Source organism: Sphaerodactylus townsendi, linkage group LG13, assembly GCF_021028975.2.
Source record: "Sphaerodactylus townsendi isolate TG3544 linkage group LG13, MPM_Stown_v2.3, whole genome shotgun sequence".
Classification (NCBI taxonomy): Eukaryota; Metazoa; Chordata; class Lepidosauria; order Squamata; family Sphaerodactylidae; genus Sphaerodactylus; species Sphaerodactylus townsendi.
The window spans coordinates 39,020,006-39,035,675 of record NC_059437.1 but is presented as its reverse complement, the minus strand read 5'-3'; the positions used below and the strand labels follow the sequence as shown (position 1 = coordinate 39,035,675).

At 43.7% G+C, this 15,670-nt stretch overlaps 1 protein-coding gene across 5 annotated transcripts in view; it reads right to left on the bottom strand.

The window, feature by feature from the left end:
- The window catches only part of BICDL1 (BICD family like cargo adaptor 1), a 69,232-nt gene extending 54,678 nt beyond the window's left edge, over positions 1–14,554 (bottom strand). For 4 of the 5 annotated variants that reach the window (XR_007246065.1, XM_048514892.1, XM_048514894.1 and 1 more), the window contains exons 1-2: positions 13,770–14,554; positions 1,852–2,067 (exon numbers count right to left, since the gene is read on the bottom strand). Coding sequence is in view for 4 of the 5 variants with exons in the window: in XM_048514892.1 (XP_048370849.1) it covers positions 1,852–2,067; positions 13,770–14,180 (627 nt within the window). In the remaining variant the exon portion in view is untranslated. The other variant, XM_048514895.1, reaches the window with a different exon arrangement.
- Between the last annotated feature and the right edge of the window lie 1,116 nt (positions 14,555–15,670).

Below are 15,670 nucleotides of genomic sequence, written 5' to 3'. Positions count from 1 at the left end.
GTGTCATTTTAAACCCATATTCTCAACTAGTAAAACAGAACTACATTAAGCAAAAAATTAATAGTTTCATGCAAATTTATAGAGTACAGATACAAAGTTTTCAAAACACAGCTGCTCTTGGTACAGAATAAGTGTGGTTTCTTTGCACCCCTACTGCTCCCATCCACTTGCTGGATATGTTGAAGACTTGATACTACCTTCACCTCACTAGACCATAAAAGCAAGCAGTGAGTGTCTGATATGTTTATTTTCCAGGAAACTCATCTAGCTAATGACTGTCAACCTATTCTACAATCCATAGCTATGAATTTAAAAAACCACACAGTTAACTCAAAACCACACTCAAGACGTCCAAATTCTACTCTGAAAACCCTGAGCCTGCAGCTTGGGGTAATTAAGCAAACTTAGCATATTTGTCCAATGGTATAAGTTTCACATTCATTTTACTTCAGCCTTGCCAGTCATATGGAGGAGTTTAAATGTGTGTGATTATAATTCTAGTTTTGTCAGTCAAGTTTAATGGAGCAATTTGCTACACAGGATCCTGAAGCCCTCCTCATAACCACTGTATGTTCCCCCTTTTAGCCTCTGACAGCTGGGAACTTAGTGGGGTTTTTTAAAAAAGAAAACTGCAATTTTCAGAAGACAACTCTGTCTACCGTGCTATATTGTGCACTCCTGCAGAAACACAGGACATAGAAACACATGTCCATTGATACCCTGTTTCCCCAAATATAAGACATCCCCTGAAAATAAGACGTAGTAGAGGTTTTGCTGAAGTGCGAAATATAAGGCATCCCCCAAAAGTAAGACGTAGCAAAGTTTTTGTTTGGAAGCATGCCCGACGAACAGAACACAGAAAAATAAGACATCCCCTGAAAATAAGACATAGCGCATCTTTGGGAGCAAAAAATTAATATAAAACGCTGTCTTATTTTCAGGGAAACACGGTAGCAAGCTCCCCAGTACAGTACAGTATACAATAAAAGCTTGGTTGTTCTCCTGACCACACAGCCCCTAAATGACAGGTTCGTTTTTGTTTTAAATCTAGGGATGGCAACTCTCAGCACACTTTAGGGCCATAAACATTGTATCTAACAAACCTGGCCTTTTATATGCTAAAAAAAACACCAGGCTCAAAATGAGACCTAACTACAAAGGGACAGAGCTCTTCAGAAGATTACTCAATAAGCAAGGAAAACATTTTGAATGTATGGTAGTATTTAGCTTGCTGCACATTGCGTTTCTCCATTTTCAAATTTCCTCGAAGCAGGAAATCAAATTATACTCAACCACCCGCAATACCCTTCAGCAGACAACACAAACTACAGGAAAAGCAAAATTGTTCAAGTTAAAACCAGCACAGGCTACTGCCTGTTGTGTTGGGAGTGTGCACCAACCCATGCTGGGGAAAGGAAGATGTCACAGACACACTGTGCTGAGAAAAAGCAGGAAGCAACTTTATTGATTACAGGTTCCTTGGTCTAGCATAGGACAGTGGGTGTGACTGTTAGTCCAAATGCTGTCAGCACCTTCTCCAACCCATCTGTTGAGGTAACCAAGGACGGAGGGCTGGTGTTAGGGCTGGAAGCTACAGAATGGCTGGGGTTTTAAATGCTGGGTTTTAATTTATAAATTTCAATGTGTGTTCTGTGGTATGCTATCGTGTAAGCCAGGCGATGTGCCATACAAAATTCCCCAAATAAATAAAAGAAGCACGAGGCATTTGGGATAACTGCTTTCTATAGCATTGTTAGTTCTGAAGCATAAAAAAGCAACATATCCAAAAATTGCAAAGAAAGCACCAAGATCACTAAATGTGCTTTCTTCTCTAGCTACTATTAGACTCACCCTGCTGAGCTGATCCAAGAGTCTTTGGTTCTGTTCAGATAGTTCCTGGACCGCCCGAGTCTTCTCTCGATCTGCTTCCCGTAGATGGACCTGTTGTTTCTCCAGTTCATCCTGGAGCTGTTTCACGTCGCTCTCCAGCTCTGACACCCTTCCTTCCCATTCCCCCTCTTTGTTCTCAAACCTTCGCCTTAGTTCATGTTTCTCTTGTTCCAGGTGCTGCATAACACAAAGAAAATATAAATGAAAACAAAGAGTTGGCTGCAATTGTTTCTTTCCCCTTCAGACTAGCAAGCATCTTTTAGAACAAATGCACGTGTATAATACAGGGATCCATAAAGACCGGGGGGGGGGGGGTGCATCTCATTTTCTTCTCCCCCACTATTGCTTCTTTCCCTTTCCTGAAAACTCCAATAGCTTCTCTCCTTTTCCTACTTCCTTCTTTTCTTCCCATGCACCAGTCAACTTACCTTCATCTGCCTCCCCCCAGTCATTTTCAGCTTTTCTGCCTTCTGTGTCTCCAGTAGCCCCTACCAAAGAAAGCTATGTCTGAATTGTGCAGCACTGGCAGCTTGCCAGGCCAGGTTGTGTGGTGGAGAACACACAAGAATTTGCAAGGGCACCTCAATTTCCAATGTATCCCCCTTCCCAAACTGTTTCCTTCCTCCTGGCACCACTCATATCCTCACATTTTCCTGCTTTTCCCCCCTCACTTACCAAACAACCTACCTTTTATCAGTTGCCCGTCTTCTGTCTTCAGCTATATTTAATTTATACCCTATCTTTCTCCACAATGGAGACCCAAAGCAACTTACATCATTCTCTTGTCCTCTGTTTTATCCTCACATCTTCAACCGTGACATAAATTAGGCTGGCCCAAGATCATGCTACAAGCTTCTATGGTACTAAGTGAGGTTTTGAACCTGGGTCTTCCAGATCGCAGCTTGAAACCCTAACCACTAAACCACACTGGCTTTTGTTATTACAACAGTCACCTAACAAAAGCCAGTGTGGTGTAGTGGTTAAATTGTTGTTGAACAGTAGCAAACAGTCAATCCTGAATGAGTCACGCAAGTCACCCAGTGGCCCCCAGGTCGGGTCCCAAAGAGTTCTCCCTCAAAAAGCCAGAACAGCTGTGGTTCTGTCCTATAAACAGTCCTATAATCAGAAGTGATGCTAGATTGTTTTAAGACAAAACAATCAACCAGTCGTATGTTTGCATCAATGCAGTTCCATCCCAGTATACATTCCTAACACCACCTCCTGCCTAAAACCTTTTAAAGTCAGAACTTTATCCAATTTTGAAACTTTCATGTCATGCAAGGGGGGCTTTAAAGCTTCCATTTCCCTTTCATCTAAGATTCCACTTGGTTCCTTAATTTGGAGCCAAGCAATGAGGGATCATGTGGCACAGTCCTCAGTGGTGGCGAACCTTTGGCACTCCAAATGTTATGGACTACAATTCCCAATTGGCCATGCTGGCAGGGGCTGATGGGGATTGTAGTCCATAACATCTGGAGTGCCAAAGGTTCGCCACCGCAGGACTATATTATTTCCAAAAGCACTACAGACATTGCACCAACATCAAGATGCAGGGAAAAAAACAAGGATGCCAAGGAGAACGTCTACAGCCAAGTCTTTTTCCTGATGTGCCCATTTTCTACAAGCAGGGCATTTTAGATATGGAGGGACATAAAACCTTGTGATCTGCTCACCTACATATCATCACAAAAACAATTGTTCTGGTCCGAATTGATGAACCATTAGTTGGCGTCTAGATACTTGGTTAATGTAATTAGGCCTTAGGCGCTTGCTTCCCAAGTAAAAGAACAACTTGTTTCTCTTCAGATCCATATAACTGTATTCTTTAACACTAACTTGATAGCAATAGAAAAATGCAGAATTATGTTATATTAATTCTAATTTACAGTCTTCTGAGGCATTTTTTTTCGAGTGTTCTCATTGAGAGGCGAAGGGGAAATAATCTCTACCCAGAACTTAGCAGCTCCATTCATGGATTTTGCCTTAAGACTGGCTGGGGCCTCGATCTCTGCAAAGCTATCCAGCCCTCCCTCCTCTACAGCTTCCTCAGCTCTCAGATTCCTTCCACTTCCTAAGGGAGTTCTCTGCAGCAAGTATCTAGACTTCAGCTCATTCTGTTTTCTGAAGTCCTTCCTCTGTCTCACTGGATGACTAAGTTAGTTTGAGTGATAGGTCGAAGGAAGACTGAAATATCTCACTTTTGTTTTGCTCCTATCCAGGCTGCTAAAATACGATTGCTATGTTCTCCTTGCTGTCTGATTGGTTCTTCTCTTACCAGTCTAAGGGACCAGTACAACATCTCTTTCCCCCCTACTTTTCTGTAATTGTGAAATTGCATGATTGTATGTATTAGGAAGGTGAACACACCTGAAATTCATCCGAATACGTATATTTTTCTGTTTACAATTACATATATACAGATTTATACATGAGTTTTTACATTTCTTCGCCATTGGCCTCTGAACAATCGTGAGGAGAATGGCATGGGAAGACAGAAGAAGCAAGGCAGTAGATAGGCCCGATTTATTCCAAGCCACAGGAAAGCTCCTGCTGTTCTCCATCATGCTCAACTACTTTAAAATCTGAGGCACTCATGAATTGCTCCACCAACTGTCCCTCACTATCCTCAGTACCTGCAACTACTTCTCTGAACACCACATGGGGCCTCTCTTTTTTTCTTCAGACCCCTGCTCAAAAACCTAGTTTTTCATGAAGCCTCTGACTTAGCCATGCATCCAATATTGCTCACCTTCACCTCGGATTCCTTTTCTTCATTCTTTTTCTGTCTTCTCCAGTGTGTCAGAATATGGACTTATAAAGTCCTCGGGGCAGATGCCCTGTGAACACTTAATTTTTTATTTCCTTTTTTAAAAGCTTAAATCAGCCTGGACATGTCATCCTCTTTACTAGCCTTTCCCTCTAAAATTCAGTATGCTATTCAGGCAAAATGGACCTGGTTACCTGATCAGAGATATTTTCATCTATTTTCACTGTGTTTCACTGTAGATGGCTGAACCTTGGCACAAATTATGTTCTAGCAATTCCTCTGGGAATGACAACTCATACTTAGATGCCAGCATTTAGCTTACATACACAGTTGGGAGCTGATTAGGAAGAAGGCCTGCTAAGGCCCAGCCTCCATATTTTGAGAGGGGAAGAAAATTGGAGGGAGGACCAACACTCTAACTTTTACCTCAGTTGCCCACTTCTTCCCTTGTATGAAAAAGGCATTCTCTCTCTAAAATTGTGCATCAAATAGATGTGGGGAGGAAGGTTGATTAACCAAAGCCTTTGTCAGTCTTTTTACCTCAGAGTTTAGATAGTCACAGGTGAAAACATTCTACAAGTTGCTAAATCTTACCCCACCCCCCTTTTAGGGCTGCAACTGACTGCAGTAAGTGTCCAGTCCCTTGAATATAAGCTTAACAGGACACTATTTACCAGGCCATGTAATTTATCCTTGCCTTATGAAACTTTTGCTGCCCATTTCTGCACATGAAGTCTTTAATAATAGAACAGGCCATTTTTAACCTGACCATTTGTGAAGAAAGTGTATATATACCTTTAAATTTATTTAGAGATCATTTATCTTGTATAGTGGGTCTTTTCAGAGGCAACCATTTGGTTTTGCTAGGTCATTTACAATGCAACCATTTGGCCTCACTAAAGTTGCAAACTGTATTTGTGTTTAAGTGGTGTTATTTTTTAGATAACGGTACTGGTTTTTACGAGGCTGCATTCTAAACGGGACAGATAGGGCATAATTTCCAAGAATGCTCAGGTGGGGGTCATCTCCCTCATCATCTAGAAGATTTGACTCTATTTGACACTCAGCTGGTTAATTACTGATAAAATGGTCTATGAGCCAATTCTATAAAACCCCTGACACCATTTTAGATAGATTCATAAAGGATTCTTCTTAAGATTTTCTCGTTTGTTGTTCTTGTCTTTATTCTTACTATTTCTTCTGCCTTAGGCTGAGTAGCCTTGTATTGTAGGGAATGTACACTCACTGCAGATCAAACCACAAGTGCATAAATGGCCACAGTCTATATGTGTCACTTCAGAAATAATATATATTCTCACCTTTCTTCACTTCCTTCTTTCCTTCCCGCTCACCTTTTATCTGACCCCATCTTCAGTTATACTACTTATTCACCTCATGGATACCATGTTGTCAATACTGGGGTCCCAAAGCAGGTTACATCATTCTATTCTCCTCAATTTTATCCTTACAACCATCAGACGGAGAGTATGTAACTGGCCCAAGGTCACCCAGTAAACTTCAATGACAAAGCAGTAGAGTTGCCCACCACCAGCTACCAGCTGGAGATCTCCTGGGATTACAACTGATCTCCAGCTGAGAGAGATCAGTTCCCATGGAGAAAATAACTGCTTTAGAAGGTGGATTATATGGCATTATACCTTATGGAAGTCCCTCCCCTCCTCAGACTCTGATTCCAGGTATTTCCCAACTCAGAGTGGGGATTCTGTTTCTCCCAGATCTCAGTCTGAAACTCTAACCACTACATTGCACTGTTTTTTGTGTGATGGCTCCTGTTGAACTGCCTGTGTGCTGGCTGCCTGTGAGAGCCATTAAAATTGCATGGCAGCAAGTTGTCTAGTGGTTGTTCAGTCTCCCACAGAGGCCAAAACATCCCTGGAAAGGGCTTTTCCGACTTCCCCTTTATAGATTAAAAAATAAGCCTGGAATGCTGCCAAACTATTGTGGACGCCTAGCAACGAACATTGAGGGCATTCATTTTTTTAAAGCTACAGGTTCTCCTTTTATCATTTTGGGTATTTTTAACCCCCTTTTATGCTTTTATTTATTTTAGATTTCAGATTTTCTGCAAACCTAGGGCATTTTTCAGGTTTGCAAAAAGATGTCTTGTTCACAGCTTCACTCCCTGGCTTTAAGAATCCTTAGATTTGACTGGTTTGTGAATTATATAAGGCCTGTTGGTTTACTTCATACACGTATAAGTCTGTCATGATCAATAAAAACCTTTCAGTTATTTTTTTCTGTTTCATAAATCAACTGACCATTAATTCACAGTATTCTTCTGTTAACAGCGTCAAATGGAACACTGGCTGTTAAACAGCATTCCTGGCTGCTCCGAAACATAATAGAACTCAAAAAGCCACCTGCAGTCACTTTAGCAGCTTCAGGTGGAATAATAATAGTTAATTCTGTGGGCTGAACTAGGACTTTGTCCAGGAATATAAGTGCTCCTCAGAAATAATCATGTGTAATTTTAAAACAAAGGGGGGCAGGGGGGACAATAGACTACCTGCCTTCTTTAAACAACATCCTAGCTAGATATTGTATGCACCCCCACTCAAAATAACCATTCTGTGTAAGTGTCTGGCACAGATTTTCAAAGTAAAACTATCACTAGTATCAGACACTCTACATCCAATCTTCCAAGTCCAGGGGAAATACCAATAACAATGAGAAATTTCTTACTAGGGGCAAAAGAATAGTGTTCTGAATTGCCGCTTGTCATGGCCCCTTTATTTATAATTACTTTAAAAAAATCAATAGCTGTCCTAGTTTTGCAGAACTGCTTAGAATGTATTGCCAGGAGAAACTTTAGAGAGGGTTCTCACTGATGCTCTTATAATTAGATATGAGCTCATCACTAAAGCACAGAAATTAGTCCATACATTTCAACACTCCTCTTAATTTACATTTCACCCATCTTCCCTAATTAGTATCAAGGGCATGTTGACATAATGGAGAGATGGAATATTTGTCCTAGGCTGGGTCTTAGATTTTGACCTGACATTTCAGGGGTGAACTTTCTTTTCAGGATCTGCAATAATTCCACTACAACATTGACGTACAATTAAAAAATTACAATCTACAGGTAGGCAATCACAATCAAGGGAAGTGGTCACTTTTTGCTTTGGAAGCTTTTGGCTCTTCAGTCCACCCCTGAAATGTCAGGTATAGTTCTGCTCTTCCCACCAGATATTACCTCTGATCTGTCAAGCTTTGCCCTCTGAGATTCAAGGCAGAGTTACACTGTAGTCCTGTGATAATTTTGCCATCTGTTTAAAAAGAAGCAGAATGCAAAATCTGGGGCTATTACTGAAAGACTGGTGGGACAGACAAAGGCTAACTCCAAGAACTTCAGGTCAAATCCTGAGATCAAACAACCCCAGCTTTCTGAGCCTCTCTTTGGACTGGGTTCTCACTGAAATTCACTCCCCATTCCCAGCTGTTTCCACCTTCTATTGGTAAAAACTCAATATACCTGTAAGTTGTCCACAGTGTTAAGTGTCATGATGAACAGAACACTCTGGCATTGTCAATCTTTATACAGTACCCCCTATTACAATTGATTTCCAGATGACTGAGACCAGTTCCCCTCAAGAAAATGGCTGCTTGGAGGGTTGATTCTATGGCATTATACCCTGCTGAGGTTCCTTCCCGATCCACTCCCAAAATCCACTCCCAAAATTTCCAAGTATTTCTCAACCCAGAATTGGCAGCCATGGGTACACAGGGGGTTTAAGATCAACAGAAAATGCCACTGTAATTGCAAACTTATAGATCAGACAAAAACCTTGAACTGAGCGGACCATAGTATTAACCAAATGAAACTGCTCTGGCAAAGAGGCTTAATTCCAGCACTTTCTAATATAGCAAGCCAGGGCAGCCAAGCAACTACACTTAATATAGATAAGAGTAGCTTGGGGAGTACCAATTTTCCTAAACAGGAAAATGACCTGTGGGGAAAATGTTATAAAACTCCCCTCCAAAGTTCAGTCTTCCCCATTATACTGAGTCTCCATGACTGCATTCTGTAAAGGAAACACGATCAGTAAAATTATCTCAGAAGAAACCCTCAACCAGGGCATTAAAGCTACAAAACATTCAACAGAGCTTTCTTTATCCCATATTTAGTTTCAGAAAGCCTGTTTTCAGGCGAGAAAGAAAACTTGGTGGTCACTAACCAGAGTCTCCCAGAAGCCCTTTCAGTGGGTTCCCTGAAACACCTTGTAAACAGGTCTGTCCCATAGACCCTCTCTCTTAATAGTAAGACTCATGGGGAAAGTAAGACTCATGGGGACCACAGGACTATGGGGGTTTCAAGGCAAGAGATATGTAGTCATTGCCTTCTTCAACAGCAACCCTAGTGTTCCTTGGTGATCTTCCTTCCAAGTACTCTGTTAGCTTACAAACTCTGATGAGATTAAACCAGGCAGGGCTATTCAGGTTGCTGCCTTTTTTGTATCCAAATACCGCAATAATTTGGGACAACAGAACACTTCTGCATCATGAAAGTTATCCACCCAGTTATCAAAAAGGTCCTTTAGTTTTTTTAAAGGAGAACCCAGATATAGCTTAAGTACGTGTAAATTGTATCCAGCCTTCTCCCCCTGCATCTACTGAATGCAACTTTGTACAACACTCTATCAGGTCTAGACTGTAAGCACTACAGGATGAGGACTTGACTCCTGAGTTCTGACATTTGGTGTACACTACAGGATGAGGACTTAACTCCTGAGTTCTGATATTTGGTGTACATTTTTGAGAGGATGCTTACCAGCTCCCCTGGCTCCCTAGGACTCATGATACCATGGTGATGCCACAAGGAACAGCAGTACTATAGCAGACCTTTCACACACCACTCGGGCTTGTACCATATGTGTTTAATCGCTGTTCGATGACTTTGATCTGATACACTATTCACAGTAAACAAAAAGAGAAACGTGGAAATGCACTATGTGCTGAAAGTTAAAAAAGCAATGGAGCAGCCACTGACAACCTATGGCTTCCTCTCTCCAGTTCACACATGCAGTAGTTACATGCACAGAAGTCTAAATGAAGTCATGAACCTGACTGCCCTGAGGCTTTATTTGGCTGCCCAAAGAATGATTCTTAAAACCTGAGCCTGAGGCAAAAGCAGGAGACGTGGCACCGCTAATTGCGATATATTAAAAAAAGCACAAACAATTGAGTTGATATTATTAGTAACTTTAACTCTGCATGTTGTCTTCACAAACTAATAGAAAGGAAGATACTAGGAGAAATATTTGTTTTTAATAATAAAAAGACACATGCAGACCATTTACACTGAGTGTTTCAAACTGTTCACATTCATTTTTGCCCAATAATCTGTAATAAGTAAAATATGACAGCTTTGTTATCCCCATATTGTATCTGGTTCATGGCTGAGAGATATTGGTTTGCTGAAAATCAACTTGCAAACCCAGAGCAGCAATGAGTTTTGAACCAGGAACTTCCTCTTGCTTCAATCTCTGGCTCATTCCGCACATGCAGAATAATGCACTTTCAAACTGCTTTCGGTGCTCTTTGAAGCTGTGCGGAATGGCAAAATCCACTTGCAAACAGTTGTGAAAGTGGTTTGAAAACGCATTATTTTGCGTGTGCGGAAGGGGCCTCTTAGCCACTACGCTACAGGGGTCTCTTAGCCACTATGCTACACTATCATCTTTTTTAAAGGACTGAGAGGGAAAACAAGTAAGACAATGATCACATATAATCACCTATGTATATTCAGGAAGAAGCATAGATCTAAGTGCCAATAAAGGCCCTGGATTGCATTGGAAGAGGCATAGATCATTACAGTTTCCTGAACTCTTGTGCAGGTTATAAAAACTTTAACAACAGTGCAAGTAACACAGAAGATGCCCTTCACTGCCACTATGAAAAGGTCTATGTTAAATTTACAGTGAGCAGGTCAGCGAGGAAGCAATTTATAGAATGCTCAGTCACTCCTGAACACAGAGGTTTTATCCCAGTCCCTGCGCCACTCAGACTGAAGGTTGGAGAAAGCTTGTCTGGGGGATTTAGTACAGTCATTTCCAATCAGGAAAGAATTAAGGTCATTTTCTGTAGAAGGGGAGGGGAGGGAATCATACAATATCATACCAGGGCTGACAGATGGAATATTCAAGAATAAAGGACATTCTGACCTTTGGTTGCAAGAAATGCAGGCAGGAAACACTCAGTAGTTTACTTTCCTCCAAGAGTTCAAGGCAGTTAGAGAGAAGAGGTCACGCTTGTAGTACATACTCCCATTCTACTTTCGCCTCTACACCAGATTTTGCAAGTTCTTATAAAAGTTCAGTCACATGAAACTCAACAGAAAAACTGACAAGGATGCCTCTTGTAAAAGTACAATATGATGTTGCTTTTATATCATACAGTGTGGGTTATTTGAAAAATGGCTCTAATATTTACTGTCAGAAACTACTCTACTGGCAACAGCGGGACAAAGTAAACACACACAAACATGACAGGAAAGGATGCTTCTTTCAAACCACTTTCTACTCGTTAATAAACTACTGTCCATCTCTAGACAATATAAGAAGGATAGAGTTCGACAATCTGAATCCCAGACATGTTATTTGGACCAAAGTAGCAGCCATGAGGGATCATCATATGGATCAAGGTTGCAGAGCTAGGGAAGGTAGTATTTTAGTGTTGCCATACCATACCCCCCACCGATAACAATGCTTTAACATTTGGTGGAGAAAACAGAAAGGCATAATTGAAGGGAAAAGATGTGACCACAAAGCCTGTCTTTTTCACTAATATAACATCCCCTAATTCGGGAATTTGGGAAAAATAGCACAAGGAGAGGATGAGTTAATTCCCCTAGGCTCAGTGACATGTCTTAAATCCATACTGGAAATATTACTGGCTTTTTAAGGCTAAGTCATTCATTAATTTCAGTCATGGAACTCCTGGATCACCTTCCTCAATACCTACCTTTTCTGTGAAACTATTTCCTTATTACTATAAATCATCCAAGCCACCTGAACCAGAATATCAAACTTCAGTTGCTTGAGTTCAGTTTCTATTTCCTATCCTCCTGATCCAATGCAGATTGTAAGCTTCTTGGGGCAGGGACCTTTTTGCAAATATTATTTTAGAATGTTGACAGCACTGTTATCACATTTTTCTGACCTTCCTCCAAGGAGCTTCAAGTGGCACATGCAGTTTCTCACTCTTCCATTTTGCCCTTACTGTGAAGTGGATTAAGCAGAGAGAAAGTGGCTGGCCTAAGGTCACCCTGATGGTACCCTATAAACAGTTCCTTCAACACAGGGATTTTGCAGCAGAGATTTAGTAAGCATCTGTAGGTCACCTTTTCCAGAATCCCCAAATGTAACATGATAGACTTTGCTCAGGCAAGTGTTGTCTACCCCATTGTTCCCCAACACAGTCAACATAAGCAAGATTCCAATGCTGCGCAGCCATTCACAATGAACTAACAGGAAGATGTATAGGAACCAGCAAAAGTGCTTTATACACCCCCTCTTGATAGCCTGGGCCTTTCTCTGTAGAAATGGGAGGCTTCAAAAACAAAAACAAAACACTATGGAAAAAGGCAAATTGGTGGTGGAGAAGAGTCTCTTCAACTCGTAGAGTTCAAATCCCAGCAGCTGCTGACTCCTGGGGGACTGTGAACCTATCATTATCTCTTAAAGTCATCCTTCTGTTTGTGAAAAGAAGATTTTGAATTTATACCTTGCTTGCAAGGAGACTTAAAGGGTATTTAAAAGGGCTTACAAACTCTTTCCCTTGTTTTCCCCACAACAGACATGTAAGGTAGGTGGGCTGAGAGAGTTCCAAAGCCCAAGGTCAGCTTCATGTGTAGGAATGGGGAAACAAATCCAGTTCACCTGATAAGAGTCTGCCACTCATGTGCAGGAGTGGGGAAATCAAACCTGTTCTCCAGATTAGAGTCCACCTGCTCTTAATCACCTCAACACACTGGCTCTTTAATAAGCATGAATGGTGAAGGGGAGCCCACTATATTACTTACTTCTAACTGGGTAAGATGAGGTGCTGACGCATCAATAGGGTCAGGTATTGTGGACTGATAACAATCTAGATATGGTTATTTCTCAAGTAATCAAATGCCAGATAAAATAAGATAGCATATCACAGAGATATGGAGGCCAAACAGTTCTCCCTATCCCCACTGCATTCTTGATCCACAGAGGGAAGATTTCTGTTGGGAAACAGAAGCTGTACATCACTCTAGTTTTTGCTTAGCTCTGAAAATAAGGCCCTGGTAACGCCATCTGTGCACCAGATGCAGCCAAATGGATCTCAATAAATCTGATCCTTTCTGTCAGTCAACTCTTCTGTATTAGACCTGCACTATTCACATACCAGTGGTCGCTGATCACTCCCCCATTTAAATCTTGCCCATTTTCTGTTGAATATAAAGCCCACTGAGAGGGCTGCATACAACTTCTATCTTAGGCCTACACCTACACTTCCCCCTCAGGATTTAGAAGCACATCCTTCTGATCCCACACTTTCAGGCAAGGTAGGCCACATTTACCTGCAGCAGGTCTAAATTACCCTGAAGACTAGCTCCTCCCAGCCTGCTTTTCACTTTCTCTGCAGTTCTGTGAGGTTCACCAGACCTTGAGTCCCATAGTTTGTTTCTTGTTCCAAAGGTCACCCCATCAAATAAGGTTATGGGCCCAGCAGACAGCCATTCCAAGCATGCGTACTGTGTTGTGCCCTCCCACCAGTTTCTAAAATAGAAAACTCCAGAGTTCAACTCCACCTAGAACCTCTGACACTGCAGTCCTTTATCTCCATTGCAAAGACAGTAAGTCTGGCACTCTCAGATTTAGGAGCAGACCGAAAGGGAGGGTGCAAAAGTGATCACAAGCCTTCTGCACACGCTCTGTCACGGTCAAACCATCCCCGATATGGCATTTTCCAGAATGGCGTAGGCCCCGCATCAAACCCTACTTACACATGTGGCATTAGAAGGTAGGGCTTGTAGGCCCAAGCAGCCCTGGGTCATACACGCCACTCTTCTTTCCAGCAGGCTGGGCCGTTTTGGATTCCCCCTCCCCGGGCGCCTCACCTCCAGCTTGTCCGTCAGCTCCTTGTGCATCCTCTCGTACTGGCGACTCATATCCTGGTTGCGCTCCAGCAGCGCTTTCCCCAGCCGTGCGGCCAGCAGCAAATCTTTCTCCTTCTGCCTCATCAAGGAGAGCAACTCCGGCTCGGGCACGGCCGAGGCCTGTGGCTCCGGCTCGGACGACGACGAGTCCCCGGCAGCGGCCAGCAGAGCCAGCTCCTCCTCCAGCGCCAACTCCAGATCTCCCGAGGCCGGGGAAGAAGCCGCAGGGCCCGCGGGCGCAGCTGGGCACCGGCTGTCCTGGCCTGCCGCCGCCGCCGCCGAAGGCGTCCCAGGCAGCTCCATGCGGCAGGCGCTGTCCAGCTCCGGTGGTGCTGAAACGGGCCCTGCCAAGCCCAGGCAGAAGGCGGACATCTCCGGGCCCCGGGCCACTCCAGGCTACAAGCCGCCGGAGCAGGGAGCCCGGAGCCCGCAGCGGGCAGCCGCGTCCGCCCTCTCCCTCCGGACCCGAAGCGCACGGAGCCAGCCAGCCGAGCCGCCCGGGGGGTTGCGCGCGGGGGGCGCCGCCTACTCTGTCTAGCCGCCCCGCTGGTGGTGGTGCCGCCGCCGCCGCCGCCTCCGGAGCAGGGCTCTCTCAAGGCGATCGGGGGGCGACGGTGCCGTTGCAGCCGTGGGGGTCGTCGCTGTCGTCGTTGCTGCCGCCGGCCCAGCTTTGCGGCGCTGCTCCCCGAGCCCCATCTCCGCCGAGGCGCTTGCAAAACATCCTGCGGCCGCGGGAAGCTCGCCCAAGCCGCCGCCGGCTGCAAACAGCAGCCGAGCGAGCCCGGCCCCGCCCGGAGCCTGTGACGGCAGCAAACACCTGTTTCGCCGCCTGCTCTGATTCGCTTAGCCGGGTAGCTCCACAGCCCGGCCTACAGGTGCTGCCCCCCATTAACCCCCTCCGCACCGAGCTGGCACCAGAACATTCCCGTTTCTTCCCCTGGGTCATTGCGCACCGTCCCACCCGCCTGACGTTCTTGCCCCCCTCAATCCAAAATTCAATGCCATTATTGCGAATCTCCCTTCATAGTCCGAAACATCGATTAACGGTCTCCCTAAATTCAAGCGCTTCCTAACACAACAGTCAATGAACTAATCAATTGACTGCTGTAGGATGCTGGGAAACGCCTGAAAGTCTTTAAAGCCACATGGACATGAATGGTGCTGTATGTACGTTCATTCGTGCAAATGTTCACATCCAGCCTTTCCACTTGGTGTTCAAAGAAGCTTATATATAATCATACAAAGACCAAGATAGCCTCATTAAAAGCCAGTATGCAGAACACATCAGCCAATGAATTAACAGTGTCATTGCTATTAGTGAATTGTCGAAGGCTTTCACGGCCAGACTCAACCGGTTGTTGTAGGCTTTTCGGGCTTACACTGTGTAACAGGCTTCACTCTGTGATACACCTCTGAAGATGCCAGCCACAGATGCAGGCGAAACGATAGGAACAAGATCTACCAGACCACGGCCACACAGCCCAAAAAGCCCACAATACCAGTGTCATCCGTGTACTAGGATTTCATAGACTTAAACACCTATGTACTTCATATTAATTAATCCACAGTAATGCAGCTAAACTGGGAGCACATCTCAATGAGAAGGTATGCATAGGGATCAGGGCAAGTAATAGCAAACCTACATTTACTGAGGAGTAAACCAAATGAGTTGAGATTTTCTTCTGGGTAAACATGCCTGGGATTGAACTAGGCATGTCACCACTTCTCTGCGCCCATCTTCTTTGCCATTGCTGCAATACAAATTTCCATCACCATCTGGGAGACTAGTTCAAACACTCACTAATATCCAATGAAGGCCACAGGGCAGTGGGACAAACAAATTACTCTCTCAACCCAATCTC